Source organism: Pogoniulus pusillus, chromosome 11, assembly GCF_015220805.1.
Source record: "Pogoniulus pusillus isolate bPogPus1 chromosome 11, bPogPus1.pri, whole genome shotgun sequence".
Taxonomy (NCBI): Eukaryota; Metazoa; Chordata; class Aves; order Piciformes; family Lybiidae; genus Pogoniulus; species Pogoniulus pusillus.
Window position 1 is genome coordinate 27,314,423 of NC_087274.1, and position 18,905 is coordinate 27,333,327.

The following is an 18,905-nucleotide window of genomic DNA, read 5'->3' on the forward strand; positions in this document are numbered from 1 at the left end:
GGCAATGGCATCCCTCTCAGTGGGATTCACTGGGATGTCGTGGTGTGTGCACTGTGCAGGAGGAATTCCTGAAGTCTGGACTTGGTTTCTTTGTGATGCAGAATACCAACTGACAGATATGGCAGCAACTGAGGTGGGTGCCAGGCGTGCTGTGATCTGCAGCTTGATGTTCTGTGGGCAAAGGTAGCCTAAGCTCAGATATGCCCCATGAGGTGTACTTTAAGCCCATGAAATACAGGTGGACAATCATTCCTATGCAGGCAGAAGGTGCAGCTTGTTCTTGTTGAGTGTCCTTGGAGAGGGCAGTAGTGGTGAGAACAGAAACCTGCCCTTGATGCAGGACTGGCAGGGCCACCCTATGGCATGTAGTGTCACTGATTTGGGGGTGTATAATTGAACAACGTGGGAGTGCAAGCAGGATGGGCTGGCATTGCTCTCCAAGTGACAAAAGCAATATGGAGCTTGGTCAAGCTCCCACACCACTGCAAGTGCCGAAAAAGCACTGAAGACACAGACTGTGTGCTCTTTCTCCTAGAGCAAGCAGGTGCTTGGCTGCAAGGACCAGAAGCCGCTTCTGTGTCCTTGTGCTCAGACTCACCAAAATGTAGCATCTGGTCCGCTTAGAAGGAATTTCATCTCTCTGCAGCTGTGCACTCGTTCATAACACAAGCCTCCCAAACACTTTCTGCTGCTCTAGCTACAGGATATCAAATTCCACCAGCAGGTGTCTGCAGAGCTGGGGACGGGGGTGTCCATGAGGAGGTTGTGTTCCTCGGCAGAGGTGTTTAAATTATCACCTTGTTGAGGTGAGTGGGAAACGCTGTCTAAAACTCATCAGCCTGGAATGATGCAGAACTTGAGCTCTCATTTTGTTATATTGTGGGAGGAGGATGAGGGGCACTTGCTGTGCTCTTCTGATGCTCTTGGATAGACTAAAGAATATGAGATGAGTCTGAAATCAAAAGCTTATGTCATGTTTTACTTCTGAATGGACTTCAAACAATCCCAGAGCTCCTACATACATCTAAGTGCCATGGTCTAGCTGATTGGATAGGGCTGGGTGATAGATTGGACTGGATGATTTTGCAGGTCTCTTCCAACCTGGTTGATTCTATGAAAGCATCTTGCCAAATATCTGAAATGAATTGCAGGTAATTCCCTTTTCTCTGCCTACTCACATATCCCTATTTAGAGGGTCATGTCCTCTAAATACCTCCTGGTTTGGTCACAGAGTGCCACTTTTCTCCTTCATGCCTCCTGTTTTCATGGTTAGCATATTTTATATGGAGTTAAGCAGGTCTTGGGAGGTTCTCCTCCCATTCTACTCTGCCCCGGTGAGACCACACCTGGAATACTGTGTTCAGTTTTGGGCTCCCTGATTGAAGAGAGACAGGGATCTGCTGGAGAAAGTTCAGTGAAGAGCTATGAGGATGACTGGGAGACTTGAACATCTCTGCTATGAGGAAAGACTGAGAGGCCTGGGGCTGTTTGGTCTGGAGAAGAGAAGGCTGAGAGGTGACCTGATCAGTGTCCACAGGTATGTGAGGGGTGGGTGTCAGGATGAAGGTGCCAGGATCTTTTTGGTGATGCCCAGTGATAGGACAGGGATCATTGGGTGTAAGGTGGAACACAGGAGCTTCCACCTCAATGTGAGGAGACACTTCTTTACAGTGAGGGTGCTGGAACCTCGGAGCAGCTGTCTAGAGAGGTTGTGGAGTCTCCTCCTCTGGAGACTTTCAAAACCCACCTGGATGCATTCCTGTGTGACCTGCCCTGGGCGATCCTGCTCTGGCAGGGGTGTCAGACTGTGGATGATCTTTCAAGATCCCTACCATTCTGTGATTCGGTGAGATGAAAACGTACTTCTTTTCTCAAAAGAGTGATTTGCAGTTTCCAAACAGTGCTACCTGTCCTTCCACTTCTTTCAAAGGCTTATTTAAAAGAAATAAAAAAAAAACAACAAACCCAAATACCAAAAAAGGAAGAAACAGCACATTTTAAGAAAATCAAAGCAACATTGAAAAGCACAAGCAGAGACTTGCTCTGTAATTCCATACTCTTCCTGACCCCCTCTGTTACTTACTTCATCCCACTGGTTTGTGATAAAACCACACTGGGCTAGCAGATCCTTTAAAAATGCCTTCCAAAAAAAACCCCTTCAGTTAATTGCTTTTTTTTTTTTCAGCTAAACTCTTTCAGTTTGAGGCTGAAGAAGGTACCCCAAGGACACAATAGTTAGTAAAGCTATAGAAGCTTTCTACAACCTATTGGATAACACAGAATGGTTTATGATCTGCTTAACAGTCAAATGACCCAGACTACTTTTAATCTTAGCTTAAACAAACAGTTAAGAATTCAAGGTGAAAGCACTTTAGTGGTGATAAAAGAGGTTTTAGCTTGAGATGTTAACCCTAAAGTAACAGGTTAAGACTTCAAATGGTGGGAACTGTTGTATCTCTGGTAATTTCAAGGGGGCTTGTTTGCAAGGTCTTGTTCCCTCCCCAGCATGATCTGAAATTGTGCTGGGGAAAGTTTAGGTTGGATATTAGGAAAAATGTCATTGCTGCAAGAGTGGTCAGGCACTGGAACAGGCTACCCAGGGCTGTGGTGGAGTCACCATCCCTGGAGGTGTTCAATAAATATGTGGCCATGGCACTTTGGGATGTGTTTTGATGGTCGTGGTAGGCTTAGGTGGATGTTTGGGCTCGATGATTTTAGAGATCTTTTCCAACCAAAACAATCCTGTGATTCTGAATACTTATCCTGGTATCTGCTTAGGCTCCTGGGTACCCTTTTCCCACCTATGTCTCAGTGCTAGCTCTCATGCTGCATCCTGTGAGCAGCTCCCACACTCTACAAGCCCCAAACCTGGCCAGGTGAGTCAAACCTGCCCCAGTGCTGAGCCCTCTGCTCACAGCCTGATGCTTGCTACTTAAGATACAAATGATTGGTGTGGTGGTTTTCATAGAATTACTTCATGGTTATAATACTTGTCTCAGAAGTGGTCGAACTTGGGTTTGGATTCTCCTTCTCGCAAGGGATATTCAAATCCACCTGTCCCTTCCCAGGCTGTAGGCAACCTCTCAGCTCTTCCTATTGAAGTTGTGCCACGGTGGGGAGAAGGATTCGTAGAGCTGGAGAGGAGAAGCAAGTGGGAGCCTGACTGGTCTACCACTTGGGACCTCCCCTGAAGGGAGGTGGGGAGCAGGTACCTGGCTGCATTCCCAAAGCTGCTTACTGCATGCTTTGCATTAAAACGTCACTGGAGAAAACCCAAAACTGGCCCTGGAGGCAGAGCCCAAGCCCAGCACCTCTCTCCACAGGGAGAGGTTGCAACCACCTTGCCCTGGCAAGCAGGTGCTCTTTTTGTGCTCCCCCCAACACACCCTCTTCCTCCAGCCACATCTTTAAATGAAGGTTGGAGCAGCTGCTCTGGCAGAGCCGTGCTGAGGAGTCAGTCGTGCTCAAAGCTTCCCAGTCCCAGGTGGACTCTAATGGGCATAAGTGCTGGGAGGTTCATCGTGGCCAAAATGGTGAGATCTCAGCATGGAGGAATTAAAACTTAAGGTACCCAAATATCTTCTTTTGGTGAAAAAATGGGGTTCCTGTGGGCTGTCGGGCTCCTAATCAGTTCGTTTCTTGGAAGAGGGGAGAAGTCATAGCTGATCTGGCTCTGTGTCTGAGACTTGAAATCATTTCCAATGGTGACACTCTTAGGGTACTTGTGTGGCTTTTGGGACCTCTGCTTCAATGAATTGAGAGAGTATTTCACTTTAAGATGTGGCTGAAGGACGTGCGAGGTTGGCTTCTGCTCTGAGTGTCCAATTCTCATCTGACAATCGCTTCAGTTTCACAGTCATTTAGAAGCTTTTGAAGTGTTTCCTCTGGTCCTCTCTGGCTGCTCCTCGTGTAAACCAGAGATAACAATACCTTCAAGATCCTCTGAAGGACAACACACTGAACCTTGAGCATTGACTTACTGATGGAAGAGTTTGGCAGATAGGAGAAAAGCTGGGAAAAAAGTCTGTCTGCTGGTGGCCTGGGCAAAGCTGACATTTCTCTTAGAGAGACACTTTTTGGTGGCAGTGGTAAGGTGTGTAGATGAGATTGTTGTGTTCTTCTGGCTTCAAGTAAGTAGCTTTCAGCACACAGGGGTGAGGCTGTTGAAGGTTTACAAGCTGATTCAAGTCATTTATGATGGGCCCATATAGCATGGGGAAGGTGTTTGTCCAGGCTGTTTGAAAGGGTAGTTCTCAAACTAAACTAAAGCCACCTCACTGGCCCTTTACAAGATAACCTCAGCTGAGCACAGCTGACCTTCCTGCTCAATAGCTATGAAATGTTTCCTTGCTACTCTCCCCACATAGTGCCTTGTTCTGCCACACTCTGTCTCTTCCAGATGCCAAGTTCTTCTCTGGGTTTTCGATCAGCTGCTGCGAGGACTCCTGCACTGATTTCAAGGCCCATGGAGGATCTTCTGTTCCTAGGACAGCAGGTACCAAAAGTTTTCTTCCACGCCACAAATGCCTCAAAGCTGTGAAAGCTTGGGGTTGTGTAGTGAGCATTTGTCTCCTTCTGCTCCACCTCTGAAGCGCAGGGCAAGGGGAACAGGGCTGAATGTTTTCAGGGCTGCAGATGGAGTGTGGAGAAGTTCCTCCCTTCTTTCGAGGCTATGTTGGAATGGTTGCTGTTAGAAATCAACCAGGGGGAAATACAGCGTGCCAGTGTGTGTATAAATCTGGCCATACATAGAAACACAAGCAGCATGGGTGTGTGCATACCTCTGTGTGTGTATATACGTGTGTGTGTGTGTATACATATGTGTGTGTGTACACAGAAAACAGCCAGCACACAGCTGCTGGCTCTGACAAGAACTAACACAGTCAAACGTAAACAAAAACCTTATTCCCAAGATTTACTTGCTGCCTTACTGTGGTTTTAAACAGAGCTAAGCATTTGGGAATGAAAGAGGGGAGTTGATGTTTGGCCATATCTGTGCACACAGCAGTTGTATCATGTTAAGAATCAAAACCAAAGCTGATCTTGCTTCCCCATAGTGTAGCATGGGAAGCAGTGGGAAGCATCTAAAAAGACTGCAAAGGGAGAGTGATTGCAGAGACTGATAACTCACACCACCTCTCACATTTTCAGTGCTTAGATGGGAACTTGTGGGTAATGCCTGAAGGAGTTCTCATTTGTAAGACAAAAATGGCATATGGAGACAGAGTAGAATGGAGCACAATAATGCTTCTGAAACACAGGCACGAGATGTATAAAATACTCCCCAGATATTCCCAGTAGCTGTGGTGATCAGGGTTGAGGATTTTCTTTTGCCTTTGCAGCAGAGGAAACCTGCAGATGCCTATTTCTATGAGAGCAAGCACTAGCAGGGATATATCTGATTCTGCTTTTGGGACCAGGAGTCTTACTACTGGGTAAAGCATCTGGTTCTGGCATTCCAGGATGTGTTTTCTCTTGCTTCAAAACCATTTGGGCCCTTTCTTTCAGCTTTCATCTGTGGTTAAATGACTCCTTCCTCGACTCTGCAAGGCATTGTAGAAAAATGATGCTTTTTCATTTGAGGGTCTGCCATGATCCAGCACTACAGGTTCTACCCAGAGAGGCTGGTGGAAGTCTGGCTGCCAGCAATCATTATCTGACAGCTATGTACAATCCCCAGTGAGCTGTTATGCAGAGAAGAGGCCAGGAACGGGGCTGCAGGTTGGTCAGTGAAAGAGTTTGGTTGCTGTGGAAGCAGCTTAAGGAAGAGATCAGCTGAGTTATGGCAGCTGGGCTTTGGTTGGGTATCCTCCAGATTTGAGGGGGCAGAGCAGATCAGAGAGTTGGTCAGGAGTAGCTGATGTAAGGTCAACCAGCTCTTGTCAGACTTGCTTCTTTGCTTTCAGAAGGGCAGGATGATGGCTGGGGAAAGGTTTGCTGTTGTGGTTTTGCTGGACGGGTTTCTACAGCCAGGGGAAATGGATAAGGATTTGTCTTGCCCCATTTACTGATGTCTTCTTGTTTCCCAGATGTGTGTTGAGTTGTCCAGCCACTCCATCTTGTGTGCTTGGGGGTCCTGCTAGATCAGTAGTTCACTGAAGTCCTCCATAATGTATTCACAAAAAGTGATCAAACACCCTGCAAGAGGCCTCAAGTAATGAGGGGTTTAATCTTCAATTAGATCCTGCTGAGACTTGATGAGAAATCATTTCAAAAGCTATGCCTGAGCTTTCATGTCACCTGCCTGGGCAGTTCTCCTGAAGCATAGTGTGCAGGGAGAAAAGGTGCTGCAAATGGAGAAAACCATGACGCCACCGTGGACTGTTGTAGATTGCTGCCTGCAGCATGTTTTGGGTCTGCTTGAGTGGCTTCAGCCACAGGGGTACTGCTACAGGGGATTACACAGCATGGGGGAAGAGTCAGGGCAAGCAGTGTGTTCAAGCATGCAAGCCTGCACTGCTGGGTTTCAGTTAGCAGAGAAGAATATTTCTGCTTATGTCATAGAATCACAGAATGGCAGAGTTGGAAGGGGCCCCTGGAGATCAAGTCAAACCCTCCTGCCAAAACAGGGTCACCTAGAGCAGGTCACACAGGAAGATATCCAGGTAGGTTTTGACTGTCTCCAGAGAAAGAGACTGCACAAGTCCTCTGGGCAGGCTGCCCCAGGGCTCCAGAGCTCTCACAGTGAAGAAGCTTTCCCTTGCATTGAGGTGGAACTTCTTGAGTTCCATTTTGTGTCCATTGCTCCTCATTCTATCACAGGACACCACTGAAAAAAGACTGGCCCCTTCTTAACACCCACCCTGTCTCCCCTCCAAGCTAAAGTGTTGCTGGTAAGGAGAGGTCACAGTTGTTCTGCCCTTGGTTGGGACATTTGTAGGGCAGGCTGTTGAGCTCTTTTGAAAGCCCTTGGTTGGGAAGGTTTGTAGGGCAGGCTGTTGAGCTCTTTTGAAAGCCCTTGGTTGGGAAGGTTTGTAGGGCAGGCTGTTGAGCTCTTTTGAGAGCCCTTGGTTGGGAAGGTTTGTAGGGCAGGCTGTTGAGCTCTTTTGAAAGCCCTTGGTTGGGAAGGTTTGTGGATCAGGCTGTTGAGCTCTTTTTAAATCCATAGCAAAACAGGAGTTAAAGCCCAGTTCAAGTAGTTTTCACACCCCCCTTTTTCATCAAGGTGAGTGAGGTGGGGGAGAAGAGGCCTGGCTTCCCAAGTCCTTTGGAGTTGGCTGGTTGCCTCCAGCAAGCAGTTGCACAAGAATGTCTCCCTTGGGAAACCTGCTGTTGCCTTCTGTTTGCAAAGTAAATGGCAAGCACTGGCCACCCTTACTGAAGAGAGCGAGACACTGTGCTGTGGGCTGGCTTGGTTTGTTGTAAACTGTTTATCTTCCTTCTCTGCAATCAGATGGTGGCTCCTTTTAGCCTTGTTTAGAAGGTCTCCAGACCTACAGTCATTCAAGCTGTCTTATAAAACCAAAAAAGTAATCCCAGCCTTCTGAGCAACTGGAGATTTTCTTAGGGCACAGGGATCCAAAAGTGCTCCCTCTGGATCTGCAGAGGTCTCTCAACTGAATGTTTAGGGATGAAACAACATTAGAATTCCCTAGTGCCATTCACATCTTCCACAGGCTCCCTTCAGCCAGCTTGTCTCTTACTTGCTTCTCCTCACTGGATGTCTCCTCCATCTGTGTGCTTTAAGGTTCCCTATGCTTCAGGTCTGCACTCTCCCTTGGGACATACGAGTTAGGTTTCTTATTTGTCCTGGCCATGCCCAACCCCTGTGGGGTTTGGCTCTGCACTGCTGAACATCTGGTCTGGAGCTTTTCAGTTTTGTAACTATTCAAAATGATTTTTGCTCACCTACTAGAGGCAGCTTAGCTGCCAAAAAAGAGTCATTTGAGAGCTCGCTAATCTGCTGCAGGCGAACAGAGTCCACTTAATCCAGAATTTAGACTAATCTTCTTGATTGTGCTTGCCTGATCTGCTCAGCAGAGAACTGGATGGTGGCAGGTACTCAGGCACTCATTTTGGTAGAATTAGCTTTACTTGCCTTCAAGGCTGCATCAGGGCCTGGAGAAAATTCTTCCGAGGAGGTGGTATGTAAGGGTCGTGCCCATTTCCCGTGCCGGGTCACAGAGATGCTGTGGGATGGCTGCTATCACTGGCAGCCTGTCCCAGAAATGGCACCCACCTCTTGTATGGGCTCAGCTTTCAACAGCAACCACTACAGCTCTCTGGCTGTCACTTAGGGGCTGGTGAATTTGGTTTCACCACCAGTGTGGTCTGAACTGTAGAGCTTGCACCACTTCTCTCCAGTTCCTCTTCCTGAGGCTGCCTTGCAATAATACCCCAAACACCATTTTACATTTCAGTCTTTAAATCTTTTATGAACTGACAGGAAAACTCTCCTGTGCCCTAAATATTTTATCTGAAGTATTTTATTTATTTTATGATTTTAAATCTTATAATTTTTCCTCTGTGGGGCTGGAGAATTCAGCAAACCTTTGCAAAGGGAACGTCCTGTAGCTGGGGCAAGTTCAGGGTCTCCAAACTGGAATGTGGAAGGAAGCTCAGAGAAGCTCCTGCCTTTCCCAGTGTGGCAAGTAGCTTTCATAATTGTTTTTTTTTTTCTAAATGCTTTTGATTTTCCAAACCTGTGGCTGATTAAGCTGCAGAACAGCAGGACCTAATCCCACCGCTGTCCCCCACGGAGATGAGGCAGTGCCAGGCATTCCCTGGGGTAACTGCTGGGCTCGCATGGAGTGTGGTGGAGGTCAGGGCATGGCAAGGGATCAGAGCTCCCCTGCATCCACCGTGGGCCTTGGCAGGGTGTCAGGAAGGGGCAGTGTGGGGATGCAGACAGCTGCTAGGTGGGTGCAGCAGGCTGCCAAGCCGGTAGCAGGCTCCAAGTGAAGCAGCTTGGCTTCTGGCGGGGAATTGCCAGCAATTTGCTCTGTAGTTTCTCTCTGAAGTTGCTGGAAAAGGGCCCAAGCTGCTCTCCTTTCTGGAAGAACAGCAACCTAGAACCTATTTACTGAGCACAGCTCTGATGCTTGCTACCACAATGCTGCAAAAACTTGCTAAGCTGGAGTCCTGCACCAGTGCCAAGCTCCCATCTCTTTGACTCCAGGGCATGGCTCCTTACTATGGAGGGGACTCATGGTTATGCCCAGAGAAGGGCAACAAAGCTGGTGAAGGGCTTAGAGCACAGGTCTTATGAGAAGGGGCTGAGGGCACTGGGATTGTTCTGTCTGGAGAAAAGGAGGCTGAGAGAAGAGCTTCTGGTTCTCTCTAACTCCCTGAAAGGAGACTGCAGAAAGGTGGGGGTAAGTCTGGTCAACCAAGTAACAAGTGACTGGACAAGAGGTAATGGCTTCGAGTTGCACCAGGGAAAGTTTAGCTTGGGTATTAGAAAGAACAACTGAAAGACTTCTCAGGCATTGGGACAGGCTGCCCAGGTTGGTGATGGAGTCTTCATCCCTGGAGGCATTTAAGAGTCATGTGGATGTAGTTTTTAGGGTCATGGTTTAGTGAAGGACTTGTCAGTGCTAGGGTAATGATTGGCCTGGATGATCTCAAAGGTCTTTTCCAAGCCTGGCAGTTCTGTGGTTCAGTGAATGAATCCATCATCACCTTCAAGGCTTTATTTAAGCATCACTCCCTTTTACCTTGCTGTTGGCCAGGGACAGCAACAGCAGTTTTAATCCTTGCTCTGGGAGAAACAAGGGTGCATGCAGCAGCAGCACCACCATGGCCAAAACAGCCACTGTCATTTGGGTTTTCATGACACAGACTTTTCCTCCTGCTCTGCTGACTTGTGGAGACACTGCTCAGCATAGGGCAAACTTCAGCCTGACAGGGATTACTGTGTGTCTTCTGTGATACATTTCCAATCCAAACTGGATGAAATGATGGCCTATGTCTAAAGCAAACTGTTTAGAGCAGGCTCTCAGAGGAATTTACTTCTGAAAGAGAAATATTTGCCTAGCATTTTGGAAGCAGTTTTAAATGAAGTAGATGTTTTTCAGTGTGTAGCTTGCAAAAATATTCTAAGAAACCAAACATGGGGCAGGATGATTTATGGACTAACCTCCTGTAAGTAAGCAGGGCCAGAAGTGATTCTTTCAGGTGGGATCTGGGAAACCATTCATTGGGAATGAGCAGTCTTCATTGCCATCTGATGGGTTCCTTGCTTACCAGGAGAGGACTACGTCTGATACTACGTACTGCAGGATTGTTCCATGTGCTGAGGACCTGAAAATGGTTTCTTCAGAGCAAGCAAATCTCAGAAATGCTCTTTGCTGGGCATTGAACTGGGAGCATGACACAAGAGCTGATGTCTCTGCTCTCTAGACTCTATAGCTATGTTTTAAACAATCCTGCCTCTCTCCCCCTGTGTAGGAATACATGGGACTGAAAGGCCACCTAGTTTAGCATCCTGCCTGCATATATTGTAGGTGCCAGATGTTTTGGGAGTGGTTATTTGTAACTTCTGGACAAAAGGGATTTCACACACCCACCCCCCCATCCTCCCAATATGCTCAATGAGGTTATGCAGGAGGAGCATTTGTGTTCCTGCTATGATAAAAAAAATATACCAAGTAATGAAAAGAAAGTTCTTAGCACTGTAATTTTACATCTAAATACTACCAACACAGCAGTCTGTACCTGGTTTCTCCAAGCAGTGAATTCCTTGGGTTCCTGGCAGTCCATGAGCTCCTTTTTAAAGCTCCACATAACTCCAGTTCTCCCTATTGCCTGTGCTAATGCTTTCCTGGTCTGACCACAAAAGCTGCTGAAGCTCTGTTTCCCAGCGTGTCTGCATTCACCTCACTGTCTCTCGCCACCCTTCTCTCTCCAACTGAGTGTCTGTGCAAAGCTGGCTTCCATGGTTACTACTAAAATAGGCAAAGGAGATATTTTTGGTCAGAATCTGCTAGTTCAGCAAGATGGAAATGCTTTTGGGAAATGTTCTGATTGCAGTGAATTTCCAGCAGGACGTGGTCTAGCAAAATGAAATCACAAAGATTCTCCAGCTTCTTCCAGCTCACCTGCTCCTTAGACCTCTGTCCTCCTGGGCTTTGTGGTGTCTCATTCCACCATCAGGGAAGTCTGCCACACAGACAGCCCTGTGGCAGGGCATTTGTGTGGATGTGTTCATTTTTCTTGCCCTACATGTTGATGTATCAAAATCTCCTCTGCCCCGTGTCAGCCAGGATGCTGTCCCTCAGCCAGCTTCCTCCAGAGCACCCACTGTGGTCAAGTTTCTCTGCAGCTATTGGTTATTTTAGATGTGGATAGTTTTCCAGCCATGCAATAGCCTTTCCTCACTGGTGCTTTGCTGTCACTTGCCCCTCCTGGTCCATCCTGGTTGTTTCCCATGTGGCAGCCCTTGCCGGGTGCATTAAGGAGAGAGTGGCCAGCAGGTTAAGGGAGGTTCTCCTTCCCCTCTGTGCTTCTCTGATGAGGCATCATTTGGAGTATTGTGTCCAGTTCTGGGCTCTCCAGTTCCAGAGGAGCAAGGAACTACTGGAGAGAGTCCAATAATGGGCCATGAGGATGCTGAGGGCATAGGAGCATCCTCTTACGAGGAGAGGGTGAGAGAGTTGGGGCTCTTTAGTTGGGAGAAGAGCAGCCTGAGAGGGGATCTTATTAGTGATTTACCTGCAGACACAAGGCTAAACACCTTTCCCTACAATCTGGCTGAAGGAAGTTTGACTTGGCAAGTGTTAGCCCACGCTTGTAAAGTTGAGTATGTGCAGCTACTTGGTTAGCATAGATTACTTGAAGTAGAGTCACCAAATAGGTCAGGATTAATGGAGCTGTCTGCACTCTGTGACAGAAATATTTATAGGTGAACTTCATTAGATCCACCTCCACAAGTCAGAAACCCTTCTACCCTGCTTAGGCTTTGTTGTCTTTACAGATCTCCATGCAAGGTGGAACAGATGTCAGAGCTATCAGTCAAGCTGATAGGCAAGGGTGGCAAAATAGGGAAGGGTGCTCAGACACTTGAAGAACAGATTTGTGAGAGGATCGTTAGAATCATGTTTCTCTGAGCTGAGATGCTCCTGTGCGGAGCAAGTGTGTGTTAAAAGAAAGGGCATGAGTGAGATCCTGAGCCCACTGAGGCTGGTGTTCATCAGAATATCTTCTAGACTCTTCATTGCCATGTCCTTTAGAGAAGAGACTGGGGTGAGCAGGAGACTGAAGAACAGCTACCTCCTGCAGAAGGAAGTCCTCTAATAAAGGTGAATTTCAGTGGTTTCTAAGAGAAGAAACATCTTGATTGATGAGGACTGTTATAGCTTCAGCTTCTTGCAGGGCACTTGGTGCCAGGCTTATCCTCAGTCTGGAGCAGGCTAATGCTGGAGGATCCATCAGCAGAGATGTTGGAGGGGAGCCTGTGAGGGATGTCAGTGCCAGGAGCATTGGTACCTTGGGTCTGGCAGAGCTGCAGCTTGTCATGCCAGCAGTTATGATGGATTTGGTGACCAGCCAGTCTTTGAGGTAGATGAGCAAACTTGATTGGCATCTAGCTTGAGAAGGGTGAGAGGCAGAGTGGTAATTCAACTTCTTCTTTTAATGCTCCTCTCCTGGGGAGTGACAGCTCTTGCTTCCATGGGGCTGCTCTTTCCCTAAAGGTTTGCTGGTCCTATCTTAGCTGTTTCTCCTGACTCAAGGGGCCAGGACAAGGGGTTAAGAACTCCACGGACTCCACAGATTTAGAGAACACTAGTAGAGAGAGGCACAGCCTGGAGAGGTGGGTTTTTTTTCCCTCCCCTGGCTCTAGTGAGGACTGCAGGTATTATTTTGGGGTAAAAAGGTTTTCCTTGCTTCCAGCTCCAGGTAGGAAAAAGGTCACTTCACCAAGCACTTGGCACCTATGCCTCAGCAAGGCAGAGGAGGCATGTGGAGTCTCCATAACAAACAAGAAGAGGAGGGGATAAAACCTGAGTCCTGGAAAGTTAGGATTCCTTCCTGGTACAGAGGGGAGGGCAGTAAGGGAGGAATTATTAGAAAGCATTTATTTTCTTGAGCAGATGTTAGAGGAGCACTACCCCACCACATCAATCTGTCAGTTACACTAATGGGAAACAGCATATAGAGAAGTTGAGAGATGGGAATGGAGCAGGGCAAACCACCACACCACCCCCCCACCCCCCCCAGGATCCCGGATCTGGGGTTGGGAAGAGCCCCAGCAGACAACAGCAGCCCCAGAGCACAAGCAGCAGCCACACATCTGCTGGGCACATGTGGCTGAGAAGGGGAAGGAATACTTGTGGACCATCACAGAAAGAACTTGTTGCAGCTGCATGGGTTCTTTCCCGACCTGTTCTGGTTGTCCTGCTTGAACCTGGATTACAGAAACCTTGAAAGCAGAGCCACGTATGTCTGGGTTTTTCACAGGGTACATGTCACATGAGCTCTGGGGTTTGCTGTTGACCAGAATATGCTCTGGTGTTTCAGACCATGGGTGGATTACAGTCCGGAGGGGAAAACGAACCTCTACTGGATGATGAAAGGCTGAAAAGCAAGCGTGGCTTTGCAGTAGCATGCATTTGTCTCAGGTCAGGCCCAGTGCTGTAACTAGACACTGGTGGTGTTTTCCTCTTGGACACAGTCCTGCCTCCTTAAACTTGTCCTGGTGATCCCCAGCCACCGGCTGCAACTGCAGCCGACTTCGGTGGGGTTTTATTAACGTAGCTGCATGGAGCCTGAGGTTAAGTGATGAGAATTTCAAAACAAAACAATGCAATAACTTAATAAAATGGATGTGTCACCAGCTGATCCTCTTCTGACCACCATCTGTCCCCTGATCATGTGATGTCTCCCATCTGGCCACCCAAGAGACAAACCATGCAAGATCATCATCACAACATATGCTGCTATTTGCACATTTTTAAAGGTAATAGCTGCTAGGCTGTCATATTAGTAGTTAAAAGTAGTTATTTGGAAGCTATGGCTTTTTTTTTTTCCCTTTCCTTCCTCCTTCTATTTTTTTTTCCCTTCCCGAGGAAGGCAGTGACTCAGCAGGTATATTTCTAACAGAGGCATGCTCAGGGCTGGCTCAGTGGAAGTTCCTATGTGCAGTATATGTGGTTCTCTCTCTCCCCCTCCTCCTTGTTCCATGGTGTGCTGCTGTGCCTTTTGTAAGGAACAACAGAATAAATGGCACAGAAGGAAGGCAACGATGCTGCGGCTTCAACCCAGGCACCTTTAGGAACGCTTTGTGCTCTCCCTGCACATCTCCAGGATGCAAACCAAGCTGTGCATTTTTCAACTATTGTTAAGATCAAGGATGTGGTTATGAGAAGACTTACAATTTATAGGATACTTAAGCATTAAGGATTGAGGCACAGAACATTTCCTGGGGATTAACGACTGACTGGGTGAGCCTCAGGCCATTAACCCCTGCCTGCCATTAATCTTCAGGAAATGCCCTGCAGCGAGGTCCTCATCGCTGTTAGATGCTGAAGCAGAAAATGATCCTAAGGAAGGGCCGGGGTTTAGTTATTTATTTATATTTTACATAACACGCTTGTGTTGGGACTGCAGAAAGTGAACATCTTTTCTCTTCAGCTGGCTGTGCTGCTCGAATGAATGCAGCTTGTGCGTCTCGCTGCTCGGTGGAAGGCTATTGTCAGATTGCAGGAGCGGGAGCAGGGGCAGGATCTGGCCCCTTGCTGCTGTTGCACAATATTTAATACAATGATTAAGCAGTGCTGCTCTGCTCCGACTGCTGGCAGACTTCAGCCCCGGATAGAAAGCAGCTCAAAATGCTTGTTTTACAGCAAAGCAATTTATTCACAGTTCTAAGCATCTTGCAGCCTTCTCCCTTCCCTTCCCCCCCACCTCCCCCCCCTTTTTTTTTTAAACTCGTTGAATAATCCTTTTAGGTTCTCTATAAAGCAGGTGAAATGCTTCTGCTGCAGTCCTAAGGCAGAACACAGGCTGCATAAATAGCATCTAAATTGCTAGGAATACAAAATACACATCCAGTAATACATACCTACAAAGGCAAATTCGTCCTGACAGGACTGCAGTGTGTGTGCTTATCGGCAGCAAAACATCTCGGGGAAAGGGGGGAAAAGAAGGAGAGGGGAGAAAAAAAGTGGCTTTATGGTGAAATTTCACATCCATTTCCCTCTATATTTAAACACTTAAATACCGTTTGGTGCACGTTCTCCAACCCAGATGCGGGCTCCTTTTTAATGAGCCTTGCCTGCTTAAACATTTATTAGCCTGGAGATGTATAGTTTTCATAAAGCTGGCTGAAGCTTTTTGCAGAGTATCTTTGCAAAAATAACATTAAAAAAAAAAAAAGAAGAAGAAAAAGACTTCCCCCCCCCCCCCCCTTTTCTTTCTTTCTTTCTTTTTTTTAACGTGTGTGTGTTGTGTGTACATGGCCTCAGTCCTTGCAACCTCCTAGAGAGTCTGTCAAGGCACAACTTAAAAGCTGGTTCAGGCGACCATGACCCCCTGCTAGCAGATTGTCTGCCTAAAAGGTAAGGGAGAGCTAAAAAAGAAGTAGAAACTTAAAAGTAGCTTCTCAAAGGCTGCATAGATCTCTCTCTCTCTCTCTCTCTCTCTCTCTCTCTTTCTCTTTTTTTTTGTGTTAAACCTAAAGTGTTTAAAAGCTTTAATATTGATGGCCTGTCAACTTTGTCCTGATTCTTTGGCTTTCAGTTAAAAGGTTTTTGTTGTTGTAGCTTATGCAGTTGCTCTGTTGCTATGGAAACGTGACATCAAAATGACGTTTCTCTGTTTAAAAGCTTTTAACTAAATTCCTGCCTGTCAGATGTAGGCCCCATTTTGTGCACTCAAGCTTCAAGCTGTTGCAAAAAAGGTTTCATATGTTCTGTTGTCATTCAAATTCTTTATCCACATATGCATGTCTTGCACTATATATTAAAAAAAAAAACCAAACCAACCCAAAAAAAAAGAAACAACCAACCAGCCAACAAAATAACCTCAACTAAAAAACTCAACCTATATTAAGTGTCCTCTTTTAAAACCCTTTTAGGTCAGTCAGCAATGGCTGCAGCAGAAATTCCCAGTTACATTGTCTCTTCTCAGACTGAGAAACACAGGAGGGCCAGGAACTGGACTGATGCAGAAATGAGAGGCTTAATGCTGGTTTGGGAAGAATTTTTTGATGAGCTGAAACAAACTAAAAGGAATGCCAAAGTTTATGAGAAAATGGCTAACAAACTCTTTGAAATGACTGGAGAAATTCGCCACGGAGAGGAAATAAAGATAAAAATTACAAATATGACATTCCAGTACAGGTAAGCTTCAGTTCCTTCTCTCTTTTTTTTCTTTTTCTTTTAAGAGGTTTTTAGCAGGGGCGACGCAGTGATTTTTTTTTTGCCTTTCAGAAAGAAGCCTCCTGGAAGAAATCTGTCGATAAAAGAGTAAAGATTGTTCATATGGCTTTTAAAATTCTCTCTTGCCAGTGCTGTTACGTCATTGTTAATTAATTTTTTTTTTCTTACCCTTCCTCCTCCTCTCCCTCCCTCCCCCCCTACCCCTCATTTCATGTCAAAACTCCGGGACAACTTTGTTTCTTTGTAATTAGCTGGTCTTGTTCTGATGCAGAGGGCTGGAAATGTATTTAGTGGGAAAAGAGATTTATTTTTTCTCTCTCTCTCTCTCTTTTGCTGAAGGGGCTGATTGTGTCAGCCTGGCAGCAGCTCCTTGCAGTGAAACTCCTGCAGTTTGGAGTGCCCAGTGAATTGCAAGGCAAAGTTTCAAAAAACCCCTCAACAACCAAAAAAAAACCCCAAAAAAACCCAAGAAAACACAGAATAATGTGTTTGGTTTTGGGGGGGTTTGGGTTTTTTTGGGGGGAGAGGTGGGGGGGCTGATGCTGCTGGATCTTGGTCTCGCGAGTTTAAGGGTTACACTTCGTGGAGCTAAGAATAATTGAATGTCTTATTACTGAGTGACACACATTGCTATAATTACAAACAGCAGCAGCAGCAGCAGCAGAGCTATGATATCTGCAGAGAGAGAATCAATGTGCACCGTCAATACTGCTCCAGAGGAGTCAGGAGGGAGGGTGGAGGTGTCTGCAGGGATGATAAAGAACAGGCAGTGTCAGTCAGGAGGGGAAGCTGACTTGAGAAAATGTGAGGCATGTGTGTCTTTGTTGTTTTGCAGGGGGGGGAAAAAGGGAAGTAATTAGAACTTAACAGAAAGATTTGCTTTCCCCTCCCCTCTTCTTTCGCCCCTCCCCCCCCCCTTTTTTTTTTGGGGGGGGGGGTGCTTTTTAAATTTTTGCAAAAATTTCTTTAGTTCTTATCTCTGTGAGGCACAAACTGCCTCATAGTGGAAATCCTGAGTGGTGATTGTAGCTGTGTGCTTGCAATGCAAGAAAATCAAGTATCTTGCTCTCTTATTTAATCTCCCCTCAAAGCTTGTATTAATAATAATAAAACCCAGGTTATTACAGCAGGCAACCATGTTCAAACTGCTGGCTTTTCTCTAAGGCACCCTTGCTGTATTTAATGCAGAGGCTGCTCAGCAAATAGAAAAGTAGGGGAAATCCTGTAAACCCCTTCTCTTGGAATGCCCTTCCAACGTCTGGATGAGCTACCAGCATAATCTTTAACATCGTTTCCCATAATATTTAACTTGATGTTTTTGTAGCAAACGCTGATGTCTCTAAAATGTTTGACTAACCCTGCTGCAAGCCTTACCTTTTCCTTCACCCAGACAGAAAGCTGGAAGTGAGATCAATTTCTGGCCAGTAGCACCCAGCAATTCATACTGGGATGCGAATTGAGGAGTCAGGAGTTGTTGGCTACCAGGCCTGTGCTTAGTCTGCTAAATCTGCAGTCTTCCCTGCTGAGAAATACCTTTGGTGGCACCCAGGTTTTACAGGTGTCTAGCCAGCGCTGCATGATATTTAAGTGCTGTAATTGCCAATGGAATAGGTTATTTCTGTCAGCCTTTGTTCTACATTTTAAGTGTTGTCATCAATCAGACTGTCTCAGTTTTTCTAATTAAGGCTTTTTTTTTTGCTTTAAAGTTGCATCGAGGGGGGAAGGGAAGAAAGAAAATCACTCACATGCACACTGTGTGTGGCAAGGGGGAAACGGCACTTCTTAATTCTTCTTGTGCTTCTGTGAACTCCTCAGATGGCTTCTGTTGCATGTTGTCAGGCTGCTTTTCTGGTCTGCAGACAAAAATTGCCTATTGATGAAGATGCTAATTTTAGGAGAGTTAGAGAACTGCCTTGCACTGTCACGGAGCCGTTTCATTTTGTACTCCTGCCTGTGAAACGCATCTTGCTTATTGTTTGTTCTTATCCAAAGCACGTCTGCCTGCTCTGCTTTCAAGGCGAGGTGGCAGAGAGAACAGGAACAAACAAAAGCCAGGACTCACAGTTGCTAGTTTTCTGGGTACTTTTTGGTGGTATGTGAAGGCAGGAAAAATTGTGATGGAACTGTCAATGATGCGAGATGCCACCGACTGCTGGCTTTGCTGGGAGGCAGCTGACTTTTAGTCCACGTTTTGGTGCCTGCAGGATACTTGAGGCTGATGCTTCACCTCACTGTGTTTCTGGGCATCGTTGCTGCCCTGTGGCGTAAACTGAAGGGAAAAAAAAAGGCAAACCACAAACACATCCTGAGAGTTGGAAAATATCTCTGCTTGGAGATGATATTTTGTAGTGATTACGTAGGGTTTGGTAAGCATGACACAGTAGAACACAGCACCAGCAGCAGGAGTGAGGGGAGTGGTCTGCACCCAAACAATTTCTTTCCACCACTTCAGAATCCTTTTCCTTTTTTTTATAGGCAAAATGTCATTGGCTTAAAATCACCTCTTAGGATCCTTCACTTTTTTTTTGCTTGCTGCAAAGGTGTCATGGTCTCTAGACTTTTAACAGTCAGGAATAAACTGGATTT

At 46.4% G+C, this 18,905-nt stretch overlaps 1 protein-coding gene across 6 annotated transcripts in view; it reads left to right on the forward strand.

Moving 5' to 3' along the window:
• Positions 1 to 18,905, forward strand: part of MSANTD1 (Myb/SANT DNA binding domain containing 1) — a 48,115-nt gene that overhangs the window by 8,024 nt on the left and 21,186 nt on the right. For 2 of the 6 annotated variants that reach the window (XM_064151602.1, XM_064151603.1), the window contains exons 2-4: positions 4,400 to 4,495; positions 16,016 to 16,280; positions 16,371 to 16,406. In XM_064151602.1, coding sequence (XP_064007672.1) covers positions 4,400 to 4,495; positions 16,016 to 16,280; positions 16,371 to 16,406 — 397 coding nt within the window. Of the gene's footprint in view, positions 1 to 3,486; positions 3,568 to 4,399; positions 4,496 to 13,775; positions 13,898 to 15,431; positions 15,498 to 16,015; positions 16,281 to 16,370; positions 16,407 to 18,905 lie in introns of those variants that run through there. The other 4 variants (XM_064151605.1, XM_064151606.1, XM_064151604.1 and 1 more) reach the window with 3 other exon arrangements.